The following is a 24,651-nucleotide window of genomic DNA, read 5'->3' on the forward strand; positions in this document are numbered from 1 at the left end:
TTTGATACACAGTGTACTATGGTAAAGGGTATCTTATAGACAAAATTTTGAGTTTGTAGGAGAAAAATTAAAAGAGTTATGGCAGGTCCAATATTTCAAACGTATATTTTTGAAATCAATATTTCATATACAAAAACGATAAAATACCAAATAAACTTCATCATAAAATGTTCTAAAAACAATTATAAATCATAATATAAGCGTTTGAAACGATTAATTAAAGATTATATATTTTTAAAAAATTCAGGAAAGAAACCTCGCTTTTCAGATGAAAATCCATAGTTGGAAAAATGAGCCACTCTCTATCTCTCAATCCTTATATGTCAGTGTTGTCAATCCCAAAACGAAAAACTATTTCACAGATTATAATATTCAGAATCAAAAGAGTCAACTACAAAAGCAATCAACTAATTACATTAATTATTAAATGATTAGCAGCTGTTTAAAGTTGTTGTCCGGTATATCGGACACCAGGTCTGAAGGTATTAACGGGAAACATATTTTAAAATATATACAGTTTCAAAAAGTGTGAGCAATATTGATTTTTGTTGAAAGTGACACTTTAAAAAAAATTTCTTTCAGACTCCAGAATTCACGTGGACAACTGGTACCATTGGCTTAGTAGATTCATCGTTTTTCTGGGGTTACCTCATCACCCAGATTCCGGGTGGGTTTTTAGCCACAAAATATCCGGCCAATAGGTAAGTCATAATTCTCATAGTTGTTTCGAAACTCTTATTAAAATCCAAAACTTTTGCTATTTAAAGCTTTTTTTGATCGAAAATCGCTGTTCCGGTGGAACAATGATGCAACTGCAAAAAGTAATTTTACAGGAGAACCAAATACACAAAATTATTTTCTTCATTAACAATTCAACTTTGCAACAACAAGCAGTAATTCAACTTTGTTTCATTCAATGAAACAAAGTTGAATTACTGCCGTGGTGACTAAAAGTTGAAAATCAAATCTGTTAGTGTTCATCCGAATGGGATAACCACGTTTGGATCCAGTGACGACAACACCTCATTTTCAATTAATTTAGCAGTTACGTCAATGTTCCACCGGAACAGCGATATTACGTTATTACGTTTTCTTCACAAGCTCAAAAACTGAATTCCTTTCCATATGTTTTAAATTAATTCTTAATATTCAACAATTCGTCGTATTTCAATGTTAGTCGGCTGTGTTTACCTCCTTTTGTGTAAAACTTTGCAAAACTGTCTTATCTCAGCTACAATAGAGGTCCACTTACTGAAATTATTAGTTGGAGACATTATTGCTTTATAGGTTTTTCGCTATACACTTAAACGCCAAGTGGCCACTCCGTCTCTAATTCTACTCAACAGATTTGCAGATAACACCACTGAAATTGTAATGGGGTAACCCTCAAAGCCATTTCGTGTACCCTAACGGTGATTGCTTTACGTGAAAGCTATCGTGGTGAGTGGTCATTTACTTTCTGACCACGACAGATTTAACTTACATTGATTTTGAATGGGAACGTTGAAACGGATTGATTTGGGAATCGAAGCAATAATTTGCACTGGGATCTTAGAGGTAGCACTTTCCATCCCAAACCAGTATCTCTGGGTGTTCTGTATCAGAGGTAGAACCTCCAAGGAGAGGGAGAGGTCGGCTCCTGGTCTGAATCAAGAAAACGGAGTTGTCTTTATGGCTCCATCTAACTGGTGAAACTGCTTGTACTGATATACACATAGCATCCTGGAATTCAGTCTCGTATACTCCTCAACGCCATTGATGAGAAATAATCTGTCCATGAGATGAACCCGAATGTCAATACAGGTATTTCGTGACATTGCAACAAAGTACAGTGTTGTGGCAATTAATTGGGAAATATATTTTATTTTTCAAAAAAAATCAGTTTTATTAAAGTTTTTCATGAATACATTTGAGACTAATAATTAATATGACCTCCTAGAGACTTAATAACATCACAGACACGTTTTGGCATGAAATGTACCAGACTGGCACATATGGTTTTAATTTCAACGTCATTATATCATATGCCAATAACAGACGAAATTAGCTTTTCCGTCGTAGGTCTTTGGTAGTACTGTCAAACTTGTGAAAATGTTTTTTAACGATAGTCTACAAACTTTCAATTGGAATTAAGTCCGGTGAGATTCCGGTCCAATCCAGTACAGTAAGTTTGTTTTTAGAGCAGACATTAAAAATTTGCTTCGATGTGAGACATTGCGCCGTCTTGTTGAAAAACGTAATCTTCGTTCGGTCAAAATTTAGACATTGTTGGAGGCACATTTTCGGTCAATATCGATTCTTAGCTGGCACTGTTCATCATTCCTTCCTCGGAAACAACGTATTATGTCCTTGAAACGCAGAAACAACCCAAAAACATCTTTTTGGGTGGATACTTGGGTGCTTGATTAAGCGATGAGGACGAAGAGGTTCTCATTTTCTCCTTCTCACGAACCTGGATCTAAATCCCTGAAATACAGAAACTAAAACCTTTTCCCAGTTCTCCTCGGTTCATGTTTTATATTTCCGTGCCCATTCTAACCTTTTTTTTTCTTCATACGAGGAGTGAGAAACTGCTTCTTGCACGGTCGACGTATTTTCCGCTCACATTCTAAAAGCCTGTATCTCACTGTTGAAGGTGTAATGTTAGCATCAGCTGCCACCATGGACTTGGACAGATCAAAACTAGTTAATCGAGGATTCATAATACTCATTCAATGAAAACATTTTTTGTCACGAGCCGATGTTGATCTTTTTCGGCAGTATTTTCCAACGCGGTTGGTTCCAGCATTTCTTGTTGTCTTAAACCGCTGCTATATCCTCCCGGCACTTGATTTACTCACTCTACATATTTTGTCTGTTTCTTCTAACGTTTTAGAAGTGTGTTTGTTCTCTAAGTGCAATCACTTTAGCACATGTTTCAGGGCTGATATCCATGACTCTAATTACTCCCACAACAAGAGAGCAACTAACACTGCTAACTTCTAGCCACTTGGCGGAAGAATTAATATGCTTGCTACCAGAGTTGAGCAAATTTGAATTGCATGAACAATTAAAGATTAACAATTGATTACTTGGTAAACGTAACCACAACAACTAACAATTAATCAATTGTAATTGTAAATAAATTACAATTAACTATTAATTAATTGTTAATTGTAGTTTGCTACAATTAACAAGTCATTTGTTTTGTGAATTTTAATTAAAACTAAACTCTTAAAAAAATTACTGGTTTTGTATAATATACTGGTACAGGCGACAGGCCTACCTGGGACGTGGACGCTGGACGGGTACCATATTATTATCTATTTAAATACACATGTCAGCAACTAATAAAAGTTGAATGCTCAACAGTAACTTTATTACGAGCAATAAATTATTTACTGCAGCATATGCCTTTTCTCAAAAAATCTTATGACTCCAGCGATATTTCCTCAGAAAAAGTGTATTTCAATCAAAAATTCAAAAACATTTTTTCCCTTTTTTCTATTAATAACAGTCAAAATAATATCTGAGAGAAATGTCAGAAATTTATCTTAATTATGTACATGATTGAAAATAAAATTGAATTGATTAAAAAAAAATTAAACAGAGCGGTTTCTGAGAACTCACGCCCCGATGTTATGTCCTTCGTTCTCACCTCCCCTGTTATGAGTTAAACTAAAACAATTATTTACACAAACTTAAAACACTTAATTAAAACACAAACATTTATGTGTGGAAAAAGCTTGCCTAGACGAGACTAGTTCACGCGGCAAGCAAGCAATCAGCACTGAACGAAAATACGAAATTGAATAATACTTTTGACTCTATACCATGCACTGTACCTATTAATACATAAAGTTAATTGTTAGTTTTAATGGTTTCATAAAACAATATAAAAAATTAATTGCAATTATTTTAATTGGGAGAAACGATTAAAGTACATTAATCCAATTAAATTAATTGCAAAGTGCAATTAATAGTTTAATTGCAATTGATTTAATTACAATTACTTTTTTAATCAATTAACAAGGCAATTGAAAGAATAATCGATGAATGCCCAACACTGCCTGCTACTTACCTGATGTGTACAAACAACTATTAGTTTGAAAACAACAGCCATTTGAACTCTCAGCTGATTTAGAATGCTTATTCGTTCGCTTACGTGTGATAAAGCGAAAAAATAACATTTCCCAATTAATTGCCACAATACTGTATAGATGAAAATTTCTTTTTCAGTTGAATTTTTCTGATAGCAAGAAACTACGAAATTGGTTTTTTTACAAAAAGTATTGGAAAATTAGCAAGAAAAACTATGTGAAAAAAATAGAAAATTCATTAACTCAACTTGATGGAATGAAAGATTCATCGTCTTAGCGTTAACTTAGGCTGTATTACAAAGCGAAGCTAGTTTGGTAATGAACCGATAAACTTCATTGTTTCTACTTAAAGAGATGATAGCACAATACATGCTATTAATATCAAACGTCGTCAAGTTAATTATCTATGCGATCCTGAAACTACACTTGTAATGATTACGGACACGCAGACTGTTAAGTTAATTCTTAGTGACATATTAAGTTAGGAATATAGTTAATTAGAATTGAAATGGACGCCTTTCAAATTTATATTGTTTCATTGTGATTTACTTACGTAATGGACTGATATGCTTTGCTTTATTCGTAAATATACATTACCAGGTGTATTTTTTTTTTCATTAAAACGGAATGATATTTTTTTGCAATGAAATCAAATGTAATATTGCTCACCTACTGTACAATGCATTCTACGTAAATTCTACTGGCAAGGACGTAATATATTTATTTCATTTTTTTAATGTCTTAGGATGAGATTTTTTTTTTCTTTTTTTTACAAAGAAGAATTTGTTGGAAAAGGAATAATCGAGAGATTCGGGTTATATATTTTATTTGAACAAGCATATATTTGTGTGAAAAAAAATGTTTTTTTGGTATGGCAAGTAGCCTGAAATTTTAATTATGTATCTTTTAAAACTAGTAGAGTTCGCACTAAATCAACCCCAGAAAGTTTTACATCTAAGGGAAAAGCTCCATTACCAAAAATAAGTAAATAAATAAAAAATTTAACTGTAGACAATTTAAAAAAATGTTCCTTATAGTAGTAGGATAAAATCTGAATAACTTTTTAAAAAAACATATTTAGGTCACATTCTCGTTATTCAACTGTTTCCTTTTTAAACGTCAATCGAATATTTTCAACGCGTTTTAAAATAAAATCGTGTGCATTCTTTTAAATTATTCATAACTGTTTTCCTTTGTTGAGTCTATGAGGATTAAAATTGATTTCAATTTTCAAACTTTTATTTAGCGCTAACTACCTTTACACAATGTTGATATTAAAAGAAGTTCTCAGAATTAAAAAAAAAATATTTATAACATTATAATACTTATTTTTATGAATAACTCAATGTTATCATTTATTGAAAGAAATGTAGAAATTAAAAACTCATAAAATCTGACTTTTTTTTTTCATGTATTCGCTGAAGCATATTTCCAACGCTTAATTGAGTTCTACGCAATATTTCCTTCATTTCTGAGCAGTAGTTGTAACTATAGACAACTCTATAATAGATTAATTATGGCCAACATGTACAGTGGAATTCGCGCAATGGGACCACCGGTTAATCGGACCAGCCGCTTATTCGGACCAAATATTAAAGAACCAAAACAAATCCCATTACACAAGCCTAGTATTATTCGCTTATTGGGACCAAAAGTCCGTTTGATCGGACCAAGGAACATGGGAATAAATTCGAAAATAATAATAATAATAACTTCTCACTTGAAGCAAGTGTGTCAATGAACTTGATAGTTGGTGCAATAAAAATTGATAATGGTTCCTTATACCTTCAATTAAACCCAGCAATATTTACAGGAAATAAAATGGTTGACGAAACTCCCATTACATTACGACACTGTTCCACCAGAAATCAAAATTTCAGTGAAAAATCAGATTTCTTCAGTTCAGTTAACACATTCAATAAATAATATGTTTTTTTTTTCATAAAAAATCAGTTGTGAAATACCGTAATTTGAATTCCATTTTAATTTTTAATGACCATCTAGTACTTTTCAAAACATATTTTTTCCCCTCTCACATTTTTAGTTACTTCTGGTAATTGAATTGAATGAAAACTGACTGGAAGGAATAGCTGAAGTTGCATCAGTCTGATAACGTTTTTGAAGTAGTGTAAAAAGATTGTTTGCATTATTTTAAATTATTTTTCAATGAAAAAAACAGCAATTTTTCTTCTTTGTATGCTCTCCATACATATGGAGCTCACAATAATAATAAGGGAATTTAAATGTTTTGTGTATAGCTTGCTTGGTCAAGCTTCAAAATCCTGTCTATTATCAGACCAACCGGTTGTTAGAACCAAAATGGTTCCGTCCAATATAGTCCTATTAACCGGAATCGACTGCATTTCCTACAGAGTTTATTTGAGGTCATCTTTTCATCTTCACTTTCTCTTCTTAGATTGCTTCATTTTCTTCTTATAACAAAAACATTAGTCGCTCATCTTTTTGGAGAAGGAGAAGTAAAAATAACATTACATTTTACCTGTAGGAAAACTTTTTTCAAAACGTTTATGCATGAAATTCACCCCCAACTCAGTCATTTCCAGCCGAGGACTGCAGTTTCGTGCTTATTAGCGCTCATTTGTCACTCGTCTGGTCTGTGCTAATTCTACATTAGCTACCAGTTTGTTTGGCACTCTTGGCTTCCTTAAGAGGTTTTCCATCTCCAGCTTAGTCACTTTCCTATGCCGGGCTGATGAGTGTTAATAAGCACGAAACTGCAGTCCTCGGCTGGAAATGACTGAGCTGGGGTGAATTTCATGTATTTCTACTTTAACCCTTGCTAATGGGCGGTAATTTACTGAAAAACTTTTTTTAAAAGCAATTGTACAGTACTGTCTTATTTTGTGCAATTACTTTCCTTCTTTCAGGATATTCGGTACAGCGATAGCGGTGTCGGCCTTCCTGAATCTGTTGATTCCAAAATCTGCTCAAATCCACGAGAGCGTAGTTATAATCGTTAGGATTTGCCAAGGCCTTGTGGAGGTAAGAATGAGTAGCAAATATTTGGCTTTTTACATAAAATTGACGTTCCAACAACTGTCTGACCACAGATGAGATCGAAACGCTAACATTCGGTTTACATGTGGAAGTAGATACATCTAATAGTTTTCAGGGATGCCAGCTTTTGCAGATGGGTGTCAGCCTCTAAATTTAGCAGAGTCATATTAAAATGAGCAAAACACGCGCATCAAATTTTGACTTTCCCTCTAATTCAGATGGATTCGTCTTAACTGGACGTTTGCCAATTTCATAGCTACCGTGGTCAGACTGTTCCTTTCTTTCATCTGTTACAACGTAATGGTCACAAACACCCTCATGACCGGTTTTCAGTATTCTTCAGTCATTCAGAGTATTTAAGAGCCATGTCAGTCAACTTTTTGCAATTTCAAATTTTGTAGTTTAACTGTCTTTGAAAAAAAAAAAAAAACCTAAAAGGTCCAGTGCTGCTATCCTTCGGCAAGGTTGTGAAATAAGTTTCTTAATCTAAATTTTGCAAAAAGGAAAGAAAAATAATCTGTACCGTAAAGACTGATGATAGAAGTGAAACTTTCACCTTTTCTTCCTTTTTTTACACTCTGAACTGTCACTTCACTCAAATATTTTGTCTCATGGACCGCTCTTTTATTTCTGCGCTTGACTTCGACATATTCACAATAAAATTGTATATTTTAATGAAGAAAACCGACTGTGAACAACGTAAAAACTGAAAAATACTCGAAATCCGCTTTTTAATTGGTTCCAAAAAGAATTCGCAACTCCAGAAATCGAATACGCTACCTTGCGGTGATTTACAAAACTGCCGAAAAAACTAAAACATTGCGTTCCACGTGTTCATTTTGGGCAAAACAAACAGTTTGTTATGTGTATTTTTTTTATTTTCGTAATTCATCATTTGAAATCGTCATTCGCAACAGCGTAACCTCAAAAATATCTGATATAAACAGTGAGTACACATTTTATTTATCTTCTTCTGAGTGAATTTGAATAAATATCCGTTTTTCAATTCGATGGAAAAAAAAGCGAACTTAACAACATTGACTGGACAGCATGGGCCACGTGGAAAAATTACTGCTCTTCCTTAACCTAATTCCACATAAATTGTTTAAATAACCTTGTTACTGTAGCATCCAACTGAAATGGAAGTATGCAAATAAATTTTCTTGAAAATATTTATCGCAGAACAGATTGAAAAATCCAGAAAGAACGTTAAGAATTTGAACAATAAAAAATAAAAGTGCGCCAAAAATCTGTTTATAGGGTTATGGTTTTAGTATTGTGTGAAAGAATAATGTATCTTGACAAGATTTCGCATATCAGTTAAATCATTTCCATGACGAATGAATTAAATGCATGATGATTTCTTTTGATATCAAATCATATAGTCATAGAAATAAATTATCTAGTTTTAAATGTTACTCTTGACAGTCTGTCACGTATGTGCACTATGTGACAAAAATTTCAACAAATGCCGTAAATGTCACGAAACTGGACATAATATGTACTAGTGTATAGAAAAAACAGTAAAAAATGAAAATGCTGTTCGAAGCGAACCAAAAATTTATGAATACCGAATTCAACATCGTGAAAATTGCTGCTTCAGAACAACTTACCTTGTGTTCTGCATTAATTTTTTACTTTCGTAATACTTTTTGATTTCTAATCTCTTTCTACATGGATCAGAATAACCAAAAGACTTTAAAAATCTTTTCAAATGAATAAAGAACAAAAAATCATACATGCGAACAAAAATTTCTGTCATTTCGTAAGTTTAGAAGTAATTTATACGTTACGGCGTGCGTTTGTTTTAGTTTTTTCATCCGCCATTAGACAGTGAGTGCAGCGTCCCCTATAGTTTGTTGGAGTTGCGAATGAAAAATAATCGTAAATAAAGTTAATTTTATTAATAAAAGTTAAATTAATTTCAAGGCTTCAGCAATGAGTATAACGCTTTTAAACTGATGACTTGACTTGAATCAAAGAAATCTTCGAAAACCTGCTTTATGAAAAACTTAAAATGCCCAAAACCCAAATATATGCTTTAAATTTAACAAATTTATTAACAAAACTAGCTTTAATACTATTAGTTTCCATTGTTTTTACCAACAATTAAAAAGCGGAATTATTTTAACTTGATAATTACGATTATGTAGCATTGTTTTTGGCAACAATTAAAAAACAACTACGTCATTTCCTTCACCAAAAAGCTTGCGGATCAGAATTTCACAGCCCTGGCATAAAAAGTTTCACTTCAAAAAGTTGGCAATACTGCTCATAACCATTTGCATCATTCAACAATTCTGAACTTACTGGAAGCGATTTTTGGAGTTGTTGAAAGTGCTCTTTTCACACTGAAACATTTTATGATTTATCAAATATGGAAAAAATCTTTTGAGTTTGCGACGTATAGCGGAGGAATTTTCAAACATTTAGAAGTTTTATTGCATTGCATTCAAGTAGCACTACTTTCATTTAAAACATTTATTTTGCATGCCATTTCTGAAGTGGCTTAAATTTACTCTAAACAGCAGAATAGCTTTGAATCAGGTTTCAAAAACGTTTTAAATAGAATGTATTCATTTTAATAATTATTATATTTTAATATCTGATAGTTATATATATATATAATAATTTAAGAAGTAGCGATCTTAACATGCAGGTAACCTGGAGCGGCAGAGTGTGAGATTCTCTCCCCCCCCCCCCGCCTGCCAAGAACAAAAGTTTTTCTGTGTTAAGTAAACATGAAGTTCGTACGATTTTCAGAAACAATTAATTCATTCTTATTTTTGTGCTGTTCCGGAAGCTTAAGCTAAAAGAGCAAGAAAGTAAAAGAAAAACTAAGAGTGAGTAAAAGAATAAGGAGAAAAATTAATGAATGTATTTTATGTAAACGTTGTCCAGATGCATATGTAATTGCCCGTTGTCCGTGATATCGTGTTTTATACTCGTTGAAATACTTTAGATTTAGTTTAATTTAGGATATACCTGAAGGGGGGGGGGGTCAGGATTAATACATTTATCCTTTGTACTAGGAAATCGCTCGTCAACGTAAAATATGTGCACTAATGTTCAGATTACTATTATTAACGAGAGAAACGCTCGTCAATATATGTTGGGAGAAAATTGCTTAGTTTTACATTTGAACGAAGCAATTGCCTGTTTTGTGATATTTTGATAGTGGAAATTTTGACCCTAACTCCAGTGGTTTAACCTTAAACTCCAGTAGATAGCGTTCATTGTTGACCACTGTTTCGTTCTGTCATTCCCCTAAAATGACACAAACTTACCAGTAAAACAGTTAAGTTACGGATCCAATTCAGCCTTGTAAAAACAAAGCACTTCCCAGCATGTCAAACATTACCAAAACATATTATCGAATTATCATGCCGTGGAACGAGTTTCATTGTTGGTGACGTCAGCAGCGTTACTCGATTGGTGAATTCGCTATAATATATATGAGGATAGAGCACTATTAAGGCAATTTAGCTATGTTAAGAAACTATTGTTTTAATACATTCATTTCAAACAGTATGATCAGACATAAAAATAACTTAACAAAATTTGTAGGAAAAATATTGTTTTAATAAATCCATTCCAAACAGTGTGTTTAACCTTTTTAGAAGAATTTACTAAAATAACTTTCTTAACATAGTTTATTAAATTTATTTCAAACAGCGTGTCTACACTTTTAAAAATAATTAAACAAAATATGCAGGAAAAATATTATTTAGAAAAAAAAATCATTTAAAACAGCTTGTTCACACTTTTAAAGATAATTTATGTTTATTTGTACGTTATTCCACTGGCAGGGAGTCACTTATCCGGCCTGTCATGGAATCTGGAAGTACTGGGCGCCCCCCATGGAGAGGAGTAGACTGGCCACCATCGCCTTCTGTGGCAAGTATTTTCTAAACTTTTATGATCCCAACAACACATTAATGTTTAAGAGAATTCCTGGACAAATACCAATATATTTTTTTTAGTACTATTAAACTTTTAATGAATTTTTTTCTTAATTTCGTGCAGATCTGTTTCTCAATTTTCTTTCATGTTGTAAAAAAAAAAAAAAATCCATCAATAAAATATTGATCAGTTTAAACCAGAATTGATAAATATTTAAAATTATCTATATTTGTGTAATGATTGTCTAATTAAATCGATGATTTTTGAAAGGGAGTAAGTCCTATAAATGTTAATGAGACTTGAGTCTTTTCTGAAAGCATCGATTCAATGTACGTTAAGGGTGTGTTGAAATTTTTAAAGGAAACCTACTAACTGCACGCTACTAAAATTTTTGCTTTAAATGTTCCTATTATCCAGGATCGTACGCAGGAGCAGTGGTCGGAATGCCCCTATCAGCCATACTTACTGAAAATATCAGTTGGCAAGCATGTTTCTACATATACGGTGAGTGGAGCGTATTTTTACAATTCTATTGTATGTTTATTTATTACGAACTCACTAACATTCGATGAAAACTATCATTTTTCTCTGTTTACAATGTTAGAGATTGATGTCTATTTTCTTCTGCTTTTAACGCTCTTTTGAAAAATGCTCTGATGCAATATGTTTATAACGTCTTCCTTGAATTCAATGATATAAAAAAACTACTTTAAATGTAAATGTAATTCATTTTTTATTATAACTCTTATCGCAAAAAGTTTTTTCCCCACAACGTTATTACACTTCTACGTGTACACCTTTCGTAGTTCTGAAAAGATTTAGACGATTTTCAACTTCACACTTGGCACTAACGCAGCCACAATTTACTTTCTGGGAGGTTAGGAGTTGATCCTTATATGGATATGAACTAATATTCTAAGATTGACTAAATAATTTAAAACCAAAGGGTCTGGGCGGCAGCCTTCAAGTATTGTCAGATTTACGACTATCAAAAGCCGGGTAAAAAACATGAAGCTTCCACCCTTATCCATCTTCTTTCAAGTTTTTATGTTTCAACGATTAAAAAAAAAAAAAAAAAAAAAGCACAGAAATAGTGGAAACTTTCCACCAACCAGAAGTTACCGCCAGGATCCAGAGCCCTGGTAATATCTATGGGAGTTTTTTCTTTCATAGACGCAATTTTCAGATTTCGATGCTAGCAAACCCCCCCCCCCCCTACAAGTTTTTAAACTGAACCAGTGGGAAACACTTGATGAGATAAGGATCAAAATAAAAAGAAAAGAAAAAAATGCAAAGGCTTTAATAGTATTTTTATTAAATATATTTTCATTATCTGTACGAGACTTGATAAACATCCTGCATTTTTAATTTAAGTGAGTATTTAAGGTTTTGTCTCAATGAAAAAGTATTTGACGTTTATATTTCAATTTTTTGCTTTAGTTCAACTAAGGTTTTTTCTGATCGTTAATGCAATATGTGGCCAGTTTTATGTCTTACATAACATTCTTACCAGAACAATAAATAAAACAGATCAATTTATTTAACTGAATTACTGAACATTGTTAGAAAAGGTTTGCTTGAGAAAAAAGATTTTCTGGACATCTCGTTTGCTTTTATTCAATTAGTTTTCAACTTGTTTCTGAAAGAAATCTTTTGAAATAAAACTTCAAATTCCCTTTAAATAGATGCCTCTTTTTTAAACACAATTTTATCACCATTGTTTCTGACAAAGCAATCGAATTTTTAAATGATAATTTTTCCCAATTATTTACTTTTAAGTTAAAAAGGATTTAGTGACACAGCTTGTTTCAATATATATAGAAGGAGTGAAACAAATATGATGTCTTTTTATAATGAAAGACGTTGGGTTTGAAAAAAAAATCACATACTTCAATTTCTGCATAAAATTTAGAACTCAAATGCCTGAGCACATTTTGTAGTGTTTATTTATTTATTATTATTGTTTTTATTTTTTTTTTTTTTGATCTCACATTAAAAATGGCAGCTGTGAAACAAGAAATAAACAAAACAAAAAGTAAGGGAGATCAGGTTTTGTTGATATGGGGCGAAGTTGATCCAAAAGCTACTTTTGAGTGCGTCGGTGACAAAAAATAAGCGAATGACTAATTGAATCGGTAGTTTGAAGAAGGGAACAAGCACCAAAATATGAAAATTTGAATTTTAACGATATAAAATTGTTTGAAGGTTCAAATAATTTTTTACCGCTAAAATTCAAATTTTCATATTTTGGCGCTTGTTCCCTTCTTCAAACCACCGATTCAATTTCAATTCTACCACGTACGCATGAAAACTTGTCCTTTTTTATTTCACAGTTCTTTGTAAAATATTATTTTTGTGCACAAAAATAATTTTTTTGTTTGGTTTTCCTTTAACTCTTGAAAAGGGTGCTTAAGTGATTATAACATAGAAATATAGATACTATTGTGTTTATTGAATTGGAGGAAGTTGATCCAAAAGCTACTTTTGAGTGCGTCGGTGACAAAAAATAAGCGAATGACTAATTGAATCGGTAGTTTGAAGAAGGGAACAAGCACCAAAATATGAAAATTTGAATTTTAACGATATAAAATTGTTTGAAGGTTCAAATAATTTTTTACCGCTAAAATTCAAATTTTCATATTTTGGCGCTTGTTCCCTTCTTCAAACCACCGATTCAATTTCAATTCTACCACGTACGCATGAAAACTTGTCCTTTTTTATTTCACAGTTCTTTGTAAAATATTATTTTTGTGCACAAAAATAATTTTTTTGTTTGGTTTTCCTTTAACTCTTGAAAAGGGTGCTTAAGTGATTATAACATAGAAATATAGATACTATTGTGTTTATTGAATTGGAGGAAGTTGATCCAAAAGCTACTTTTGAGTGCGTCGGTGACAAAAAATAAGCGAATGACTAATTGAATCGGTAGTTTGAAGAAGGGAACAAGCACCAAAATATGAAAATTTGAATTTTAACGATATAAAATTGTTTGAAGGTTCAAATAATTTTTTACCGCTAAAATTCAAATTTTCATATTTTGGCGCTTGTTCCCTTCTTCAAACCACCGATTCAATTTCAATTCTACCACGTACGCATGAAAACTTGTCCTTTTTTATTTCACAGTTCTTTGTAAAATATTATTTTTGTGCACAAAAATAATTTTTTTGTTTGGTTTTCCTTTAACTCTTGAAAAGGGTGCTTAAGTGATTATAACATAGAAATATAGATACTATTGTGTTTATTGAATTGGAGGTAAGGTTTTAACTAATAGAAGTTGCTGAAGTTCATTTTTTTCACCATTTCGGTTTAACGTAATGTCGTCGTTTGAGTTCAGATGTTACTAATTGCGTGGGTCTGGTTGATACGGTGTAACAATTTGCAGCATTAGTTTTCAAGGTTGTTATTTTTCAGCAGAAATACTTAGATATGACCAGATTAAACTCAAAAGAGAAACATTTTTCTTGAAATATTTCGAAGAGCGTATGGCGCAGAAGATAGCCTTTTTTTACTGACATATTATTGTACTAATTGCTAGTCAAATACTCAGATCATCTCACTAGAATTCAAATTTTAAGTTTTTTTGAGAATCTTCTTCATAAACAACTTTTAAAAACTTTTTCATTCCTTATAACATCAGCGCAACAGCTTATTCCGCTGAGTATCAATTGACCCGCGTTGGGTATAGTTGATACATTTCAAAAAGTTTCTTACCGATTTTTAAACTATTAAAAGAAAAAAAACTTGTTAACAAAGATGCTGAATTTATTAATTGATAGTAAAATTCTAATAGCATCACATGAAGTTTTATCTTACTGCGTAATATTAAGCGCAAAACGTAGAGATTTGGTTTTCCCTATTTTGCACACATCACAAAGTTTTCTGTAGTATGCTGCCGTGAGCATGTAAACGGCAATATCTGCAGAAATATTTTTTCGAGACATTTGAAGAAATGTGTGTTGGATTTAATACTAAGAATAGAAAAATGTTGGAATTGGACATTTTTTGCGCCTTTTTTTAGTTTTAACCAAATAAGCAAAGTTGTACAATAAAGCTAACGTACAAAAAACGATAAAAATGCAAAAAAAAAAAAAAAAAAAGAAAGAAAGAAAAAGAAAAATTTGCAGTTATTGCCCTTGACAAGCACATGGCAGTTTGGCTCTGATAAGCTGACTTTTGATCCGATGTGGTTTAGACGGCTCCATTGGTTATAATAGGAGTTAGAAAATTCAGTTTCATTTCCGATAGTGATTTTTCGCGTCGAGTCAACCTAAACATAAATGAGCTCGTACATGATCAAGCACCAAAGTACATAATCAAGCACCATACAATCAATGTCACACTATAACTACTAGCTCTTCGTAAACAGGACAGAAAAAATAAATTTTTATCACAAAACACCATTTATTTAAAGAATCTACGGAATCGTAAAAGTTCACTGCACTGGTGATATTAAGGCGAAATAAAATTGAAAACGACCGCATGAGTTATTTTACCCTTCACCTGTTAGTCCTTTTTCATTTTATAGTAAAAATATTTATGAGATGTTTATAAAAAGGAATTAAATTAAAACCTTTTCATTGCTAAATACTGAAAAATAACAATTATTATCATACAAGTTTCGAACATATTTTGAAAAACGCTTTCAATAAAAACTAAAAACAAGACATTTTCGGTAAACCATGAGCATATGTGCATTTTCTATAGACATTTCTTTCTAGAAATGCTATTCTTCCTAAACTCTAAAGTATTTTCAGAGGATCTACTACAGAAATGCATGTAAATTCATTTTTAATATTTCCGATTGAATATATTAAAGTATTCCTTAAATACGATTATGCATATTAAATTCAAAGCAAATTAAACCTTTGCTATAGCAGGCAGGCTATAATTCTTCTCAAATCTCATAACTGCAGATGAATGGTAATACCACGATTATTATTAGTAGTAATAGTAATACGCCGATATTATTAATCGTTAAAATTGAAAAGGTAAAGAGAAAAATATATTAGTAACAAAATGTTTTACATTTCCATACATAAAACTCATTGATTTCAACGTTAATATCATTCCGTGTAAATAAGAAATACCTTATTTTCTTCTTCAATAGTGAAGACTAGAACAATCCCAGATAATCGTTCAATATCGAAACTTACGTTTCGGTGCCTTAGAAATTGAAAATCAGTACCTTAGGTTTTTTTTCCAACTTTAACTGTCTACAGAAACAAACTTTTCCAACAGATTTATTTTTAGTTTCTTAATCGATACCCTGAAATGAGTTTCCGAATCGATTGCAACCGATTTGGGAAATTCCAGATCGATAAATAGCAGTTTCTCATTCGGCAAAAAGATATTCCTCAGAGGCAAATAATCCGTAAATAACAAACCCCGAACCAAAATAAAACTCCTAAGTTATTGAAAGATCAATAAGTACCAAAAAATCTTTTAGCATTAACAAAGGACAGTCTTAAGTTTTATACTCCTTAAGGAATTTAATCGAATAAACTTAATTATCTTTACACCCTGGCAAAGAATCTTCCCACGCTTAAGATTCCTTTCTTTTATCCGCAAATGACCAAATACTTAAAATGAAGATTAAATACCTTCAACTTTATAATCGATGGAGTGAATTTTCATACTTTATAGCGTAGAAATATTTTTTTGTGTGGTATTTTTCGCCATTCATGTAAAACTAAAAGATTTTATGCATTTCTGTTTTTATTTCTCATTGCAAGAAATAATTAATACCGTTTTCTTTTTCTTCTTGTCTTTATTTTTTGGTTTTATCATTTGTGCCCGCCATGCATGGAGTTTAACAATCTTTTTTAATAGCGTAACTAAATTTTGTGCTCAAAGTTTACTTGAATTCGCTAAAAGAGAATGCAAAAGATCTCATTTCCTAAAACTAATTGAAGCACCTAGAAGCAAAGGGGACAAGAGTCAAAATTTAAAATTTGGTAGAAACTACTACAATTGGTAAAAGAAATTTTCATACGTATGTGTCAAGAGATGACAATAGAAACCTTTGAGGTGGTCCATAAAATTTACGGACACCCCCGAATTATTAAAAAAATACATAGTAATTTATAATTATTTTTGATAATTATTAAAAAAAATTTTAAGTGTGACATCATTTAATGATGTCACACTTTTATCCAGCGTATTTGATCCTTCATCCCTTTTCAGAGCATCCCCCTTCTTCCACCCTTATCAGAAAGTATCGCATTTAACCAAACAACCTCCCATTCGCTTGTCTTGCTGTATTACATAAATATACAGGGTGTCCCATTTTAACCAGTAAGACCTTTATTTTCGCAACCGTTAGTCCTAGTTGTATACTTCCAATTGCGAAAATGTTCAAAATCTGTTGCTGAGTTAAGATACTGAAAGTTTGAAGTGAAAATAAAAACAAGTCGAAAAATACAAAATTTAACTTTTTTTAAGGAACCCAGGTCCCCTAACTAATATTTAGAGAAAAAATTTCCATAGAAAACTATTACTGACACAAAAAACTTAACATTTGTGCTACAAAAACTCAAGGAGATGTTCCAGTTCAAAGTTTTAAGAGACCATACGGAAGATGAGATTGGAACTTATCGCCCTTTCAGAAGAATGACAAGTTGTCGAAGTAAAAAAACAAAGTATTTATATTTTTCATTGCTATTCAAAAATAGATGCAAATGTTATGCCGTGATACGCAAACACACACTACAAGACCTCGAACAATTTGAAAAATCACACTCTATGCACACATACAATTTTAAACACGTGTTAACTGCTACATTTCCCCCCAAAAGGTGTTATTGACGGCGAGTTAAAAGTGATGTAAGTCACAAAACGCTGCGTTTCATATCTCGGTGAATATTAGTCATACTAACTCAAATTTTTTGTGTTGGAATTATTTTCAATGGAGATTATTTCCCTAAATATAAGTTAGGGAACCTGGGGCCCGTATAAAAAGTTAAATGTTGTATTTTTTGACTTATTTTTATTTTTACTTCAAACTTTCAATATCTTAACTCTGCATCTGATTTTGAACATTTTTGCAATGGAAGTATAGTAAAACCTCTTAAGTTGACCACCTGTTTAATTTGACCGCTATTTTTAGGCACAGAATTACATCTTATAAAATTCAACCTCTATAAGTTTACCACCTGTTTAAGTTGACCTCTAAAGTAGTGCACCGCAAGTGGTCAACTTACACAGGTTTCACTGTGTACATCTAGGACTAACGTTTGCGAAAGTATAGGTCTTGCAGGTTAAAACGGAACACCCTGTATACAGCTACAAAAAAATGATGTCCCACTTTTTTCTTTTATCCTCTTTCTCTCTTTGTACCAAACTGACACAATATCGATACCATCCTTCTCCTCATAGCTTCGCATCATTTATGGATTACCCCTATGCAGCATGATTTAGATAAACTCTTCAGTGAAACACTGCCAACGGCTACTTTGCAAGCGTTTTACTTAAAACTGTAAAAAGTTCACTTATACATCCCTTGCTTCCCACAGCTTCAATTGATTGACGCCCCTTGAATAAGATATTACGGTCATATGCGTACATTACCTAATTCAGTCTGTGCATGAAACATATTTGTATATCAATTAATATAAGTGCATATTATCTTTTTTTTCCTCTGCAGGGCTTTTCGGGCTCATATGGTACGTTTTTTGGTTATGGTTAACCTTCGAGAGGCCTTCTAAGCATCCTACAATCAGCCAAGCAGAGCTCATTTACATCGAAAACAGCCTTGGACAGATGGCCAAGACTCTACCGACGGTGAGAGGGAGATATATGGTTTAATTTAATTTACCTTTACAACATGTAGGGGGAAGTAGGGCGAAGTAAAATAGCGGGGCAAAATGAAATGGCAAAATATTTACTATGCTTTTAGCGCGACCTATCTGGGAACATTTTAACTATGTAGTAGCACATGTAGTCTATTCTAGTCAGGAAAACCATACCACCAAGGATTAAAACATATGATAATACAGGCCATTTTCAAAAATTGAATCTTTTATTATAATAGTTTGTTGTAATTAAGCAATTATTTTTGGTATTATAAAATGATAAAGTTATTGCATATTAACATTTGAAATATTTATTGAGACCTTCTAATATTCGGTGCAGTATTTATTTAGTTAATATTAAGCTTATTTTTATTTTAAATATTTTGTACAATAAGTCAAGTATATGCGATAAAAAGTGGATGGGGCAAAGTGAAATAGCTCTTATGTCCTTTACTCACTCAATCATTTACTAAATCACGAACGTTTTCCTTTATTAATTCATTAACACTCAATTCATTTAGTAATTCACTTATTTATCCATTCATTTTCTTATTCATTCACTCTTTTACTCACTCATTTATTTGACTTCATGTATCAATTTATTTATTTAATTATTCGTTCATTGATTCATTATATTTTCATTTATTCATTCAACCTTTTACTTACTGATCAAAAATATGTTTTATAACAGAATAGAAAATATTTCATTAGAATAAAAACTATTTTTTACTTTGCCCCACCAAAAAAAAAAAAAAAAAAACAAGTTACCACTTTTTTTGGAGGCGGAAATTTTCAGCCTAAAATAAAAAAATATGTTTCAATTCAAATGTTTTTGAGAAATTCAATGTTCTTTCTTTATGTAATGTAATTTTCAAAACGAATTTAGAATTTGTTCATTTTGTAAAGCAGAGTCATCTTAACTATTTCACTTTGCTCCACATTCTTCTACTCTTATTTCTATCGTTGGGATAACAAGTGGGTGAATCATTCTTAACTATTGCATTATGTATCAAAAATACATTTTATAATACTTCTAATTTTTGTTAATTTAGGAAGTTAAAGGTCTTTTTGTACACAGATTATAAAATGCTTTTTTTTTTATCTGCAAGGGAAAGAAAAAAACCGCATTTCATCAAAGCGTTCAAATGAATATTGCTTTTTTCCCCCTATTTAGCGTTGAAAGATCATAGTGAAATAAAAGACACAAATTAATGGCAAATCAATTAACCAGAAATGGATTCAAAATTATGTAATTTTGCTTTCTGAAAACGTAACTTTTGAACGCAAATATTTTTCAATTTTGAAACCATTTGTTTTCTTTTTTTTTCATTCTTACATGAAAGTGTTACCAACTAGAAATAACCATAAACAATGGCTCAGCTAAGTTCCAATTATTTTACTCATAAATAAAAAATAATAATAAAAAAATGCATTATTCACGGAAAGAAAAAAAAAAGAAACTTTTGATATTTAAATCGAGGTCAATTTAATGTCAAGGAAGTAATTTTGTTAATTTTGCAAACAATCAGCTATTTTAATGATTAAAGGGAATATAATATTAAGCTCTCTTAATTAAAGTACGGCTTAATTAATAGTTTCAAATGCACGTTAAAAATAGAATTTAGTAAATTTGAGGATATACTGGCAGTTTATAATTTTGGTAGAATGCTTATTATTGATGTATTTCCCCTCCATCATTTATTCTCACCTCAGAAATAATGACATTGATAAGGTCGGTCACGGGGGTGAGGAATTTTTCATTAATATATTCCTAATAGATACATTTTTTAGGAAAATATGTTTTTTGCTTTATTGCTACAATATGCGCACGTCAAGCATATGAAAACACGTTCACTTCTTTTTTTACAATTATTTACGTCTCTGAAAATTGAGTTCACGGAGAGGAGAAGTCAGAATGACCACACCAAGTTTTTACAGCAAAACCTATCTCCTTGTTTTTCAACAAAAATCTTACAACTTCAGCTATGGCTGAAAGTAAACAAGGGGGTTCCCTTGTATCATAAAATTTGATGTTATTACTTGCACGTGTTAATGAGGAATGGCATTTTAAGTTTGGGTAACGGAGGTGAGTATTTTTTGTGTGACATGACTACTTATCCTAAAAAAACGAACTAAAATACAATATTAAAAAAATAAATAAACGTTATTTTTTTATTTAGTAAATATTCATTTTAATATTTAATATATTAAAAAAATAATATACTAAAATAAAAATTATCATTAAAAAATTGGTGGCAGGTTTAAATAGATATATTTTTGATGAAATTAAAAATAATTGTTAACTGAATTGTTCCTTAAAGTTTTTACTGTAAAAGCCGTGTGACAGAAAAGTTACACTTTTTGAAGAATGAACCTTATAGGAAATATAATTACTATTGTGTTTTTCTTACGTTTGTACGTTAACATATTAAAGCACTTTGTGTGTGTGTGTGCTTAACTATTAACTTTCATTCAAGCACTTTAATAGTGAGACTCCGCTGAATCTAAGCACGGATCTAGGGGGTGAGTTAAAGGGCTGTGATTCCCCTTAAAGCAGTCAAAAATTGTTTAAAACTACATCATGAAAACATTCATTTCGTGAAATTACCACGGGATTTTTCCATTCCCCCCATTTTTGCCAGAATATTATACTTATCATCTTCTCCTATTTCAATTTGTGCATTCATGTTTTAGTAATGGACCCCTCCAAAATCAGAAGCAAGATCTAATATGCCTTAATAGAAACATAAAGCCTAAAAATTTGATAAAATAAATTCGATGTTTTTTCGCAATCAAACTTTTTTTTTTTTTTTTTGTCTTGAAGATAGATATTTTGTCTTGAAATTTAGTTCTTTAGATCAGAGTTTCCCAAAAGGTGGTCCTTGCCACCTTTGCCTTGCCATGCCAGGGGTCCGAGCTAAAACGTTAAAGTCCCAGCTAAAACGTTGAATATAATAAGATTAATGTTATTGAAGGACGAGTAACGATATTTAAATTCAAAAGAAAGGAATAAAAAAAGTTCTTGCTCAAGTACATGCAGGACGCAGCCTCTCCCCCCCCCCCGTAATCTCGTAAGTAAACACACTACACATTAATTAGTTTTGTGCACAAGACGAAGTGTTAAATTTTGCTGAAAATAACAGCAATTGATTGGAAATTTTCATCTGAACAATACGAATCATTTAATTTCAACTCCACTATAAAAGCTAAAATAAATGATATGTCCTTGTCAAAACTAAATCTCTGGTTTATATTTATTCTCTAGCTTCGGACGACACCTTGGAAATCTATGTTCACCTCAATGCCCGTGTGGGCTATCATCGTAGCAAACTTTTGCCGGAGTTGGACTTTCTATTTGCTTATTCTCTCGCAGCCGATGTATTTCAGCGAAGTCTTGCAGCTTGAAGTGGATCAGGTAATAAAGCTTTTCCCTGTCTCGTCATACAGAGCTTCTTGCAAACTTTTAACTCCACACATTTCTTGCTCTTCTTTCTTGTTAAAAATTGCGTCATTAGTAAGCCTAGAATGTTCTAAGAAACCGAGGGAGCTATTTTTGGGAATCATTGGTGCAAAACTTATAACAATACTTTATCTGATTTCTAATGGAGTTATAGAAAAAATCCTACAATTAAAAATCATGATGGTTTTGCTATTTCACTAGCCAAAGTTAACCCGTGTGATGTAATGACGTTACCATGATCGTCCTAATAGTTTATTTATTTATTTATTATTATTATTATTATTATTATTATTATTTTTTTTTTTTTTTTGTAAAAGTTGCCCTATTTCAATCGAAATTACAAGCTAATTCGGATAATTTGGTTCCGCGGAAACTGTCCCAAAATATTTTTCCTGCAATTATAAACAGAATGATTTTGTAAAATAACAACACAAATTTTGATACTATCAAATTTCAAGACAGAAAAAACCAAGGCTAGATGCATTGCATCAGTGGTAGGCAATCTAAAACCCGCGGGTCACCCAGTGATCCATTGGGGTGACATTTTAGTGAACAGTTCTTAATTATGACGCTTAATGACTTTTATTTTCTGTATTCAAAGAAAATGCTTTATCTAAAATAGAAGTGATGTGATATACTAGCAAAAATTTTGCAGAAAAAAAATTTAAAAATTACTCATTTGAGAGAGAAAATATATTGCCGGTCATTGCTTTAAATACTCATCACTAGGGAGCAGAGTGTTAGGCTGGATAGATTTAAAAAAGAACCGCTCTGAGTACAGAGCGGAATATTAATAGAGAGTAAATAGAAAATTGAACGGACCGAAAAATGCGCCCCGATGAGATATTCAAAATTCACACTAAAAAACTGAATGAAAGAAGTTAAAAGGTTACTGCGTATAGATTTTAAACATTAATTTAACGGTCATATTACTTAACGATGCTGTGAAGAGAACGCATTCATTTTCTTACACATTTTCATTTGCCCACGGATTATATAGAGGTGGCAAACGTGCAGTTAAGACGAGTCTATCTGAATGAGGGGGAAAAGTAAAAATTTTTGATGCGCGTCTTCCGCTCACCTCAATGTGACTCTGCTTAATTTAGAGGCTAACATACATCTGCAAAATCTGACATTCCAGAAAACTAATAGATGCTTCCATTTCCGCCAGTAAACTGGATGTTTGCCTTTCCATCTAATCGGTGGTCAGACTGTTGTACAGTGATGCCAACTTATTTTGCAAAGAACTAGAAAACTGATATGCGTTTGCAAATAAAATCAGCAATGCGCTTCTTTTTTTTGGGGGGAGGGTCACATTTTCTATAATAACAATAATAAGCGGTCAAGTTTAAGCCAGAGTGTACGAAGTTGTCCCAGATGACTGTATTTTTTTTCTTCCTCCTCCCCCGATAACAACAGGATTCTTCATTTGAAATAAAACAATATGACTCAATTTATTGAAAGACTGAATAATAGCGCGTAAGGTTTCCCTCGGTAGCAGTTACTTGGCGATGAAAATTGCAATTGAAATGGAAGTAAGATCTCCTCTAACGGTTTAAAAAAAAATAAAAAATGTATTTCTTACTGCCATATTTCTTTTCTCCTTGGTCCATATAAAAATTTACAAAGTTTCAATGATATACGTTAGATATAAAAAGCCCTACGTAGGAATAAACAGTTTAATTTTATTTATAATCACGCTGTACTTTTCATTCGTGACAGCAGGGAAGGAACTGAACTTTATTTTGTGCCATCAGGGATTGTGAATTATTTATACTTCAAGCAATATATGGGGGGGAAATGAAATTTTATGGAATGTATACGAGACACTAATACAGCTCTTTATTGGTTTTTGTCCCTGCAGTCGGGCATCGTCGGTGCTCTTCCTCATTTGCTAATGACTATAGTAGTCCCCTTTGGAGGCTATCTCGCAGATTATCTCAGAAGGAGAGAAATCCTCACCACTACCGGAGTACGCAAAATGTTCAACTGCGGAGGTAAGTTTCGAAGTTTCACAAAGTTCAATAACAACTGACTTAGTAGTTTTTAATATTATTAATCACAAACGTGTCAAAACAGTTTAACGAAAGTTGGTTGAATATTTTATGTGAGGGATTAATCTTTTACGTACAAGCAGTGCTGTAGTTGGAGAGAAAATGTATTTGGGGGAACTCAAATTGGTGTTTGGGGGGAGGGGGGTCTCATCAAAAGAAAACGTGGTTTGAAACCAATTAAAACTGCATTTACATTATTTTTATAATAAAAACAGAGTATTTCGCGGGATAAAATCCCCTCCTCCCCACTGCTCACTGCTTAAAGTAATCGTTAATATCCTTTAGCAGAATCCAACCTACTTCAGATTACCATTTAATTCCAACAATGATTCCACAAGCAGTTTTAT

The 24,651-nt window shown here is 32.0% G+C and overlaps 1 protein-coding gene across 1 annotated transcript in view; it reads left to right on the forward strand.

Annotated features, from left to right (window-relative positions):
* LOC129223016 (vesicular glutamate transporter 1-like) overlaps positions 1-24,651 on the forward strand; it is a 44,846-nt gene that overhangs the window by 14,084 nt on the left and 6,111 nt on the right. Inside the window, exons 3-9 of the mRNA XM_054857580.1 lie at positions 583-701; positions 6,968-7,082; positions 10,907-10,994; positions 11,418-11,504; positions 18,643-18,779; positions 22,056-22,205; positions 24,115-24,247. Of these exons, the coding sequence (XP_054713555.1) occupies positions 583-701; positions 6,968-7,082; positions 10,907-10,994; positions 11,418-11,504; positions 18,643-18,779; positions 22,056-22,205; positions 24,115-24,247 (829 nt within the window). The remainder of the gene's footprint in view (positions 1-582; positions 702-6,967; positions 7,083-10,906; positions 10,995-11,417; positions 11,505-18,642; positions 18,780-22,055; positions 22,206-24,114; positions 24,248-24,651) is intronic.

Source organism: Uloborus diversus, chromosome 5, assembly GCF_026930045.1.
Source record: "Uloborus diversus isolate 005 chromosome 5, Udiv.v.3.1, whole genome shotgun sequence".
NCBI classification, from domain to species: Eukaryota; Metazoa; Arthropoda; class Arachnida; order Araneae; family Uloboridae; genus Uloborus; species Uloborus diversus.